Below are 12,739 nucleotides of genomic sequence, written 5' to 3'. Positions count from 1 at the left end.
GAGAGCACTGAACTTGACAGATTTGGGAGCATGTGGCCTCAGATGGACCAAACTTCTCATGAGTACCTCAGACACTGTGTAATCTGACCCTAACCTATAACTAAAGGAATCATGTACATCTATGGCTTCCTTTGATGAATAACTCACAAGCCCCTTTAATCAAAACTCCAACATACTCCGTTCCACAACTACACTCCTGTGACCTTACTAGACTGCCTGAAATTCCACCACTGAAGATTCATCTATTTAAATTAAATATGTCCTCCTTCTAAACCCCTTCCAAGTTTCTTTTAGTAATGATCTCTTCCAAAAATAATTAATATTTTTAATTATGATACATAATTTATAATTATGTATAAGTATATAGTTATACCTAAAATAAATGCATACAATTGAAAAATTAAATAGGATGCGTTAAGAGACCATCAGTATGATGGTTATCAGAGGGAAGAAGGGGTGGGGATAGTTAAGGGTAAAGGGGGTCAAATATATGGTGATGGAAGGCTTGACTTTGGGTGGTGGGCACACTGTGCACTGTACAGATGCTGTATCATTGAAATGTACTTTTGAAATCTGTATAATCTTATTAACCAATGCCACCTTGATAAGTTTAGTTTTTTTAAAAAGGTAATTTTAAAAAGGTGCATGAAGGAACACTGAGATTAAGAGCAAACTCTTCCCTTTTTTAAAAGAATCTCTTTGGGTTTTTTTCCCAGTTAACTGAGCTATAAGTGTATAAAGTGTAAGCATAAACAGAGAACAGTGCAAGTCAACATGAAGCAGGCAAGGAAAGCACCAGATCATAACCACAATGCTAGTAGTCAGGCAAGAACAACTGATACACAGCAGTGAACATCAATGGCTGTTTGGACCTGAGCTGAATCTTCTGTTTTAAATTGACTCTGGCCCTGGATGTATATAGAGTTCGATTGGTTAGAGGATTGTCTCACATGCCAAGATTACAGTCTCTATCCCCAGTCAGGACACATACAAGAGTCAACCAATGAATGCATAAGTGGGTAGAACAACAAATTCTCAAATTCTCTCTCTCCCTCTCTCTCTCAGATTCTCTCTCTCTCTCTCTCTCTCTCTGTCTCTGTCTCTGTCTCTCTCTCAATAAATAAAAGCAATAAATAAAGAAGGTATGTTAAAATTGACTCAATATCACTCCATACATGTGTTCACATTGCCTATTTTCCTGAAGAAACTAATTCTCCTGCCCAGAGTTAGGATTAAATTAACTGCACAATAAGAACATAATACCCTCTATGGGCTTTTTCTACATCAGTCCAAACTGTGAAGAAAAATTTGAAAGATCCATTCATAGTTTGTCATCAGACACCAGTGCCTTGCTCCAGAACTTCCTCACGGAATTTTTCACTTCTGCATTCCGCAGCATATAAATCGAAGAGTTGAGCAAAGGTGTTCCAAGTGTATAAAATACAGCCACCAATTTATCCACAGAGAAGGTGGTTGCAGGGTGACTGTATATAAATATGCAAGGACCAACGAACAAAACTACCACAATGACGTGGGAGACACAGGTGGAGAGGGCTTTTCTCCTCTCTTCAGCACTGAGGTTTCTCATAGAATGCAAGATGAAAATGTAGGAGAACATCAGCATGACAAAACTCACTGTACAAATGGCCCCACTGTTGGAGACCAGGAGCAGATTGATCACCTATGTGTCTGTACAAGCAAGCTGCAACAAGGGCTGCAAGTCACATAAATAGTGATGGATCGCATTGGGACCACAGAATGGTAAACTCAAGGCCAGAAAAATCTGAGCTAGAATGCACACAGGACCCCACCCAGGCCACAGGCACCAACACATTGCAGACTTGTTGACTCATGATGGTCATGTAGTGCAGGGGCTTACAGATGGCAACATAGTGGTCAAGAGCCATGAGTATCAGGATGAAGATCTTCAGACAGCCAAATAAATGGAATGAAAAGACTTGGATTAGGTACTCACTGAAAGAGATAGTGGCGTTCTTCAGAAGGGTGTCCACAATCATTCTAGGGGCTATGGAAATAGAGAAGCAGGTATCAGATAAGGACAAGTGGAAAAGAAAGAAATGACTCCCAAGTACCCGGCTGGTCCTGATAGTAGTAATAATCAGAAAGTTACCCAGCAATGTCCCCAAATAGAAAAGCAAAAAAGTGACAAACACTATTTTCTTCCTAACAGGATTTTGGGTCAACCCAAGCAGAATGAATTCAGTCACGTTATTATTCAGCTGCATGATTACATGAATGAGGATGAGGGGTGAGTATGAAATCGTTTATCTGCAAAAAAAAATAAAGAAATTAATTCATGATGTGATGTGTGATTTTATAACATATCTTAAGAAAAATAAATATTCCTCAACATAGACATTTTGGTTGTGGTTTCCTAATGTGTCATCTCAGCTTTTTGTCTCTGAACTTGTAATAACCACCTCATAGCATCCTATGAGACTCACATAAGCTTGTGAAATTTATACTTTCCTACAGTGCTCTTCAAATACAACCCTCTGGCAGCCTTTGGTGATCACTTTTTGATGAAGGAAATTCTCCTGCTCTCTAAAAGTTCCTTTTGTAGCTTTTCTTATGTTACATACTAAAATTCAGTTATATGTATGATTCCTTTACCTTTCTTTTTAAAATAAGAATCCTTGGAAGCTACATATTCTTGGGATTTTATTTTCCATAGTTCCAGACTCAATGTCTGGTACACTGTAGGCACTTCAAGTGTTTTAAATTGAACATTCTCTAGCACCTTCTACAATATCACATTTATCTGATACTTTAGTACTATTCTGATTATGGAACACATTCATATCATTAATCTACTGTAACCTTCGATCTATTATGTATGGTGAAGAGATAAACATGATCCCAAATTATAAATCCAGGGGAAAAAAATTCTGAGAGTAATTTCAAATAAGTGAGTTAATCAGATCCAGAAGCTGGAGCAGGTGTTGCAGTCTTTATGGCCATGGAAGACTGGGGGACCCTGCCACACAGAGAAATAATTACGTCAAGCATTTGACACTTTTTACACAAATTCTTGGCCTTTGAGGAATGCAAAAAAAGCTTTGACAGTGTTGATGTCCCCTGAACGTGGTGCAGGTTTTATTGCATGTCTTTGTGGATGATCACATTCACTATAAAGTGTTATGTGGTAATGTAGAATGCCCTGGTATTTTCCATGTACACAGAAGGGAATTGTTGCTGAAATATAGAGCTACTTGTGAGATAAGTCTACAAATAATTGACATAAACTTCCTTGAAGAATAATATAAATCTGTAAGGCTGCTGATAATCTTATCTATAGACATAAACAGGCAAGTGCGTTTTGTTGAAAGATAATAAGACTGAATTTTGGAAGACTTGAATTCAAGTTTTGTAAGTTGAAACTCTTAGCTGTGTGAACTGAGTCAAGTAAATGAGCACACCTCCCTTGGCTTCAGTTTGTTTCTCTCTAAAATGAGGATAATAATATGGAAATTGCCAAATTGGAACATGGATAAGTCACCTAACTCACCTAAATATCTCTGGTCAATAATAAAGCATTGATTTCATGTAAATGTATGTATCACACATCCAAAGAAACAGCTGTGGAACCTAAGCATATGCATTTTTTGTTGAGATTAGATAAAAGAATGTTCACCTTTGTTACTTCTAATAGCTCCTCAACTTTTTGAAAGGAAGAAAAATAAATGTTCCTTTTATACAAGAAGAACTGTGAGCCATAAGGAAGTTGAGAAAATAAGACCAAATGAAGAGTAATTTGAGCAACTTAAAATTTATGGGTTATCTTTGTGCCAAGAAAAAAACACAGATAGGCCATGAATTATTATTTCTTCCTTCTGTGGGGGTCTTTCTTTCTACTTTTGGTAGGTACATAATGACCAAAGGGAAAAACTCAGCAGGGATTTTCTAATTTCCCAAATATCCCTTCCCCTATATATTCTAAGAATTAATATCCTCTTTTTTTTTTTTTTTTTTTTTTTGCTTTACCGCGAGCTAAGCAAAAATAAAAGAATCCTAACATCTAAGTCCTAGGGAAAAGCCAATTTCATCCACATACATGTATGAAGAATTTCAAAACATAGCAATGAGACTCTGGAGAAAAATTTACTCTAGCAGAGGTTGTCCAACCTGTGGCCCACGAAGCTCGGAATAGGTGTGAATGCAGCCCAACACAAAATCATATATTCACCTAAAACATGATGAGATCTTTTTGTGATTACCTGCGGCAGTGTATTTAATGTGTTGCCCAAGACAACTCTTCTTCCCCGAGTGGCCCAGAAACACCAAAAGTTTGGATACCAAATGAGAAAATGGCGACGGAGTAGGACGGAGCAGATTCCAGCTCCCTTACACATGAGAGAAAATCCTGGCAGATCTACTGAAGAACAGCACTATCAACCAACAGTTCCCCAGCATTTATGAAATTGGGAGACCAGAGATTATGACAGATGCTGAGGGACCAGACAGTGGCAGGTCAGTGGGGTCTTGGAATTTGAGTGAAAAAAAAGAGGGGCAGCAGGGGCCGGTGCAACGGTCTTCAACCAGTGCTGGAGGGGTCTGGAGCCCGGGCACCCAGGGGCAGTAGGCGACCAGAGCCAGTCATCAGCTCCCTCCTTCCCCGTCTGAGCAAGGTTGGCCAACCCCTGGCAGAGACCTGTCTGCTTGAGTTAACAGACAGGGTAACAAGGACAAAGGGCCATGTTCAACTGCAAACTCTGTGGTTGCCAGCCTGGGAGAATTGAGAGGCACATTGTTGTCACTGGTCTGGCTGAGAATTGTGCTGGGCTGAGAGGCAGGCTTTGTGGAGAAGGTTTTTTTTGGAAAGTGGACTGAGGTGCTCTCTTGTGACAGCAGCTTAGCTTGCTTCCCACCCAGCCTGGCAGCGATCTAGAGGATGGGTGGAAGGATTTGAGTCCTGCCATAGGACTGAGAAGGGCCATCTCCCAGGACCCAGGCAGCCTGGCAGGTGCAAGGGCACCTGCACTCCAGTTTGGTAGCCTGCACCCCAGCCCACAGACAGGTCCTACTGCAACCAGAAAAACCGGATGGATAATTTGAAACCAACAAGGGAAGGTTTGTTTGTTTCTTTTTTGTTTTGTTTTGTTTTTTTGCGGGGGGGGGCGGTGTTCTTTTTAGTAATCTTATATTATTTAATTTTATTATTACTTTATCTTTCAATACTTTGTTCCTCTCCTTTCTTTTTTCCTCTTTTAGTCCTTCTTCATTTCTTCCCAAACATATCACTTTTTCCCTCCTTCTCCTGCCTTTTTTTCTTGTTTCTTTGTTTGTTGCTTTGTTTTCTTTTAGCCACAAGAGACACAAACAACTTGGGACTGCAAAAAGACCAGAGTGAGTCCCAAAGAGGGGGCATCTCAACAATAGAGACAGAGAGACAAATTTTACTTTGCTATAGCAAAGAAGTCACAAGTTGCTGCATATTTGTATTAGTATTTTTTCACTAATCTCACTTATTTTATATTTTAACAGTATCTTTGTATTCCTCCTCTTTCTGTATAGGCTTCTTAGTCTTGGCTGGTTATATTGTATTATTTGACAGGTTTCCCCTTTTCTTTCCTCCACAGTGTACTGCTATACTTCACACCACGTGTTTTCCTTGAGCACACTACCAAAAGCTCTATACACCCTATTCAGACAGATCACATAGAGTCTGTCATATGATTGTTGCTCTAATATTATTGTAAATAATAGTTGTTCTATACAACTGTAAATACTTCACAACACATCTCTCGGATCTTAGACCACTTTACAGGTTTCTGAATTCTATTACTGTAGTGATTAACCCTAGTTGCTCACAGGCTACACCTATTTATGATTCTTTACTCTCACCTTACCTCAAAATATGACCGCCCGCAACCTCACTGCTTTCTAGATCCAACTCACAAGCCTTCCCTCCTCAACAAGAGACTAATCTTTTGTCCATCCTTTCTTAAAAGTGGCAAGTTGGGTTGAAGATTACGGTTAACACTATATATAGCCAAAAGATCTTCTATCTCTTCTCTACCAGCTGTGACTGTAAATATCACAAAATATTCTTCTGTTGTGAAAAACCATTTTCACCTCCCCCTTCAACTGATCACACACACACAAACAAAAGGAGTACGTGGAAACAGAGAATATCAAGATACCTGCAGGAGACTGTAACACTTAAATTAACAGGTATTCTACCACATAAGTTCACAGCATAAACGCAGGGATCCGAACAAATCAATTTAAGAAGCTGAGGCTAGCAAGAAGAGACTCTCAAACAATGGGAAGACAAAGAAACAATCCCCAAATGAAAGAAAAGGTGGAAGCCTCAGGAAGAATGTTAGATGAAATAGACAAAAGTCAACTATCAGATATTGAATTCAAAGCACTGGTTATCAAGACATTCAAAGAGCACACAATGAGCTACCAGAAACTAGAGGGGAGCTACAATGAACTCACCAAAAACTATATCAACATGAAAAAGGAAATAGAAACTATCAGCAAAGGCCAAGAGGAAATGAAAAATACAATTTCAGAACTGAAGACCACAGTAGAAAGAATTAAAAGCAGGATCGACGAATCAGAAGATCGGATCACCAAGTTGGAGGACAAAATAGAAAAAATCTCCCAGAAATACCAAGAAAAACAAAAAAGGCTCAGAAAGAACAAAGAGGGATTAAGAGAAATGCAACACAATATGAAATGTAATAATATTCCAATAATAGGAACACCGGAAGGAGAAGAAGAAGAACAAGGTATAGAAAATCTATTTGAAAGAGTAATGATGGAAAATTTCCCTAATTTGAAGTGAGAAAAAGTCACACAAATTCGAGAATCACAGAGAGCCCCAATGAAGAGTAACCCAAAGAGGCCCACTTCAAGACACATCATCATTAAAATGCCAAAATTCCAAGACAAACACAGAATCTTAAAGGCAGTGGGGGAGAAAAAGGAAGTAACGTACAAGGGAGCCCCAATAATGTTAGCTACTGACTTCTGAATGAAAATGCTCAAAGCAAGAAGAGAATGGCAAGAAATATTCCAAGTAATGAGAAACAGAGGCCTACAACCAAGGTTACTTTATTCAGTAAGGCTCTCAATCAAGATAGAAGGCCAAATAAAGAGCTTCCAAGACAAAAGAAGTCTAAAAGAATATACCTCCACCAAACCAGCTCTACAAGCAATACTAAAAGGTCAGCTTTAAGAAAAGGGAGGAAATAAGAGAGACACAGAGGAACACAGGTGCAAAAATGACTACGAATAAGTACCTATCAATAATAACCTTATATATAAATGGATTGAATGCTCCAATCAAAACACATAGAATAGCTCAATGGATAAGAAAGCATGACCCACACATATGCTGCATACAAGAGACCCACCTCAGGACAAAAGACCTACCCACACTGAAAGTGAAGGCTGGAAACAAATTTTCCAAGGAAACAGACAAGAAAAAAAGCCGTGGTAGCAATTCTCATATCAGACAACATAAAATTCATTAAAACAGCCATAAAGAGAGACCCAGAAGGTCACTTTATAATACTCAAGGAAAAAATCCACCAAGAAGACATAAACATTGTAAATATATATGCACCCAACATAGGAGCACCCAGATACATAAAGAAAGTCTTAGAGAACTTCAGGAAACATATAGACAGCAACACAATTAGTAGGGGATTTTAACAAGCCACTGTCAAAAATGCACAGATCTTCCAAACAAAATATCAACAAAGATATTGGAGCATTAAACAAAACCCTAGATGAAATGGAATTAACTGATACATATAGAGCCCTTCATTCGAAAGAAGCTAAGTACACATTCTTTTCAAATGAACATGCAACATTTTCAAAGGTAGACCACATGATAGGACACAAAACGAGCCTTAACAAATTTCTCAACAAATTTAAGAAAATGGAAATCATAACAAGCAGTTTCTCTGGCCACAATGCACTAAAACTAGAAACCAATCCCAAAGGAAAAAAACCCAAAACACCCAAAATCATGGAGACTGAATGGTATGTTATTAAACAACAAATTGGTCAAGAATGAAATTAGGGAAGAAATAAAAAAACTTTCTGGAAACAAAAAAAAGGAACTCACAACAACTCAAAACTTATGGGACACAATGAAGGCACCACTAAGATGGAAGTTCATAGCAATGAAAGCTTACCTAAAGAAGATAGAAACATTTCAAAAAAAACCAACCAACCTCTACACATGCAAGAACTTCAGAAACAAAAAAGACAACCCAGAGCAAGTGGAAGGAAGGAAATAACCAACATCAGAGCAGAATTAAATAACATAGAGACTAAAAGCACAATTTTAAGGATTAATGAGTCCAGAAGTTGGTTTTTTGAAAATATAAACAAAATTTACAAGCCTTTAAGTAGGCTCATCAATAAAAGGACAGGACACAAATAAACACAATCAGAAATGAAATGAGGAGAGAATACAACTGATGCCACAGAATTACAACGGATTGTAAGAAATTACTATGAAGAACTGTATGAAAAGATATTTGGAAACCTAGGTGAAATGGACAAATTTCTAGAAAAATATAATCTTCCAAAACTCAATGAAAGACAAGCAGAAACCCTAAAGAGACCAATAACAGCAGATGAAATTGAAACAGTAATCAAAAAACTCCCGTCACACAAAAGCCCTGGAGCATATGGTTTCACAGGAGAATGCTACAAACTTTTAAGGAACAGTTAACCCCTATTCTTCACAGACTATTCCAAAAAATCCAAATGGAGGGAAAACTCCCCAACTCTTTTTATGAAGCCAGCATCATCCTAACTCGAAAACCAAATAGAGACACAACAAAGGAAGAACACTTTAGGCCAATATCAGTGGTCAACATAAACTATAAAATCCTCAACAAAATATTGGCAAATTGCATCCAACAATACATCAAAAAAATCATACACTATGACCAAGTGGGATTCCTCCCAGAGATGCAAGAATGGTTCAATATTCACAAGTCAGTAAATGTAATACATAACATAAACAAAAGCAAACACAAAAACCACATGGTCATATCAATAGATGCAGAAAAAAGCTTTTGATAAGGTACAACAACCATTTATGATAAAAACACTCAGCAAAGTGGGAATAGAGGGAAAATTCCTCAATATAATAAAGGCCATATTTGAGAGACCTGCAACCATCATCATACTCAATGGGCAAAAAATAAATCTTTTTCACTAAGATCAGGAAAAAGACGAAGTTGTCCACTTTGACCACTTCTATTCAATATAGTATTTGAAGTGTTAGACACAGCAATCAGACAAGAAGGAAATAAAAGGCTTCCAAGTCAGAAAGTAGGAAACAAAACTGGCATTTTTTGCAGATGACATGATAGTCTACATGGAAAATTCTATAGACTCTACCCAAAAACTAATAAATAAATTTGGCAGAACCGTGGGTTACAAAGTCAGTATCCAGAAATCAAAGGCATTTTTGTATACTAACAATGAAAGAGTAGAAGCAGAAATCAAGAAAACAACACTCCCATTCGATATAGCAGAAAGAAAAATAAAATATCCAGGAATAAACCTAACCAAGGAGTAGAAGACCTGTATACAGAAAATGACACAACACTGAAGAAAGAAACCAAAGAAGACACAAACAAATGGAAACACATACCCTGTTCATGGATTGGAAGAATTAATATCATCAAAATGTACATGCTACCCAAAGCTATTTACAGATTCTAGGCAATAACCATTAAAATATCAATGGCATATTTCACTGACATAGAACAAATACTTCAAAAATTTATATGGAACCATAGAAGACCCCAAATAGCACCTGCAATTTTGAGAAAGAAGAACAAAGTAGGAAGGATCACAATACTCGATAACAAACTTTATTACAAGGCGACTGTAGTCAAAACAGCCTGGTATTGACATAAAAACAGGCACATAGACCAATGGAACTAAACAGCGACACCAGAAATAAACCCAACTCTCTCTGGATTATTAATATTTGACAAAGGGGGCAGTAACATAAAATGGAGTAAACGTAGCCTCTTCAACAAATGGTGTTGGGACAACTGGGAAGCTATGTGCAAAAAAAAAAAGAAACTTACACCATACACAAAAAGAAATTTGAGGTGGATAAAAGACTTAAATATAAGCTGTGACACCATTAAAGTTCTATAGGAAAACATTGGCAGAAAAATCTCAGATATTTCACACAGCAACATTTTTACTGACATGTCCCCTAAAGCAAGAAATATAAAGGAAAGAATAAACAAATGAGATCTCATCAAAATTAAAAGCTTATGCATGGCTAAAGAAAAGAGTGTTTAAATAAATAGGGAACTGACTCTATGAAAAAACATGTTTGCCAATGACACCTCAGACAAGGGTTTAATCTCCAAAATATACAAAAACTCACACAACTTCACTCTAGGAAGACAACTAAACCAATTAAAAAATAGAAAAAGGACTTGAACAGACATTTCTCCAAGAAGGACATACAGAGGATACAGAGACACATGAAAAGATGCTCAATATTGCTAGCTACCAGAGAGATGCAAATTAAAACCACAATGAGATACCACGTTATACCAGTCAGAATGGCCATCATAAACAAAGCAACAAACAAAAAATGTTGGAGAAGGTGTGGGGAAGAGGGGACCCTAGATCACTGTTGGTGGGATTGCAGACTGTTACAACCATTGTGAAAGCAGTACGGAATTTTCTAAGAAAACTAAAAATGGACCTGACTTTTCACCCAGCAATTCCACTGCTATGATTATGCCCCCTTTTTCCTTTTTTTAATTATTAATTTTTTCCAATTTTTTATTTAATTATTTTTCAAGTACAGATGACTGTCTATTACTCCCATCTAATCCCACCCCCCATGCTCCCCTCTCCCTCCCATTTCCACCCTTCTCAATTGTTGTCCATGTATCCATTTTATATGTTCCTCTAAACCCCTCCACTATTTCCCCTGAAATTCCCTCCCCTCTTCCCTCTGGTCACTGTCAGCCTATTCTCTATTTCAGTGTCTTTGGTAATATTTTGTTTCCTTTTTTGTTTTGTTGTTTAGATCCTGTTAAAGGTGAGATCATATGGTATTTGTCCTTCAATGCCTGGCTTACTTAACTTAGCACAATGCTCTCCAGTTCCATCCATGATGTTTAAAAAGGTAGAAGCTCCTTCTTTCTTTCTGCAGCATAAAATTCCATTGTGTATATGTACCAAAGTTTTTCAATCCATTCATTTACTGNGACATGGATTCATAGTGTCCAAGGCTGATGCCATGCTGTAGTTATTTAGAATGCTTGATATCAAAAGTACTTCAACTATCTCCTTTTGAAATGGACTCATGGTCTCCAAGGCTGATGCAATGCTTTAATTATTTAGAATGCTTCGTGCCAAAACTACTTCAAAACTAACGGGCAATTTTTTTTTTTATCAACTCTCCAGTGATATTTTCTCTTAGCAACCCTAGATGTTCTGGCAAGAAGCTTTGGTGATGAATGTTACTATTGAACTACTGAAAATGGCTCCTACTTGCAGACACTATTCCCCCAACATAATGAATTGTCTTAAGGTACCTCCTCAGCCACCTTGAATGGCATCTCTGGGTCCAATGCTTTGCCCTGGCATGAACTATGTCTGAGCCCTCTTTTTTCTCCTCATCATTGAGTTCATGCCAACTCGCTGTCTTTACACAAAAAACTTTCCTGACCTCCCTCTCCTCACCTTCCTGTCATTCAGAGCACCAGCACAGCACCATTGTTTTAATACATGGCATTTAAAGTCACTATTTCCGTGTGTGAATAACTGTTTCTCAAATATGAATACCTTGTAGATTTTTAAAAATTATTCTCTGAAGTTCAGCTTCAGCCTTAATATTCAGACAAAATAATTTATCACCCTAATCTTCAGCATTTGACAGGCTGAAATGCTCAATGCCATTTCAGGGTCATTTCTGTCATTTCTGCCCATCAGGGATATGAAAGCATGTGTTACTGTCACATCCAATCAGCATAATGTTTATATTTGCAAATCAGTCATGCATTCAGATTTGTTCCTCAAATATGAATATTTTTTATCAGATATTAGTCAACAAGTTAGTCATGACTTAGAAAGAATGTCTCCTTATTTGTTTTATATTTTCAATTTGCTTTCCTTTTGCATATGAAACATGAAGCACATGGACATTCTTATATCTATAATGGGAATACTGACTTCTTTTACAAAATGTGAACATGAACTCAGACACAACAAACACATCTCACAAATAATGGTAAATTACATCAGGAACAAGCACAAATAAGGTTATGAAAAAAATAAAATTTCACCACTTTTTTCTGCATTTATTTTTTAACCTAACACACATTACTGTTAAAGAAAGGAATCCTATCTCTTTTGCTTGCCTCAATCTAATTAATTATATAAATAGGGACAGTCATATAATAGTAATTGCAGGTATGAATGATCATAGACGTGTAATCCCTTTCTATATTTGTTTTTATTTTTTCTTTAAACTTTTTTGTTTTATTGTTGAAGTACAGTGGTCTGCATTTGCCCCTAACTTTCCCTCTCACCCCAGCAATCTCCAACTTGCTCCCCTGACTTCACCCTGCCTTGGATGTGAGCATGTGTCCTTCATAATTATTCCTGAAAACTCTTCACCGGTTTCACCCCATCATCCCCTTCCATCTCCCCCGCTGTTTACTGTCTACTTGTTCTAATTTCAATGTCTCTGGTT

General features: G+C 37.4%; 1 protein-coding gene across 1 annotated transcript; it reads right to left on the bottom strand.

The window, feature by feature from the left end:
- Nucleotides 1-1,321: 1,321 nt before the first annotated feature.
- On the bottom strand, nucleotides 1,322-2,246 carry LOC118974808 (olfactory receptor 4C16-like). The gene is given in 2 exon segments (XM_037028400.1): nucleotides 1,322-1,790; nucleotides 1,792-2,246. Coding segments are annotated over 2 exon segments (924 nt in total).
- Between the last annotated feature and the right edge of the window lie 10,493 nt (nucleotides 2,247-12,739).

This window comes from Sturnira hondurensis, unplaced genomic scaffold, assembly GCF_014824575.4.
Source record: "Sturnira hondurensis isolate 20B ecotype Veracruz unplaced genomic scaffold, ASM1482457v3 Scaffold0019860, whole genome shotgun sequence".
NCBI classification, from domain to species: domain Eukaryota; kingdom Metazoa; phylum Chordata; class Mammalia; order Chiroptera; family Phyllostomidae; genus Sturnira; species Sturnira hondurensis.
Note: the sequence above shows the minus strand (reverse complement) of the source record. Positions and strands in the feature narration are given on the sequence as shown.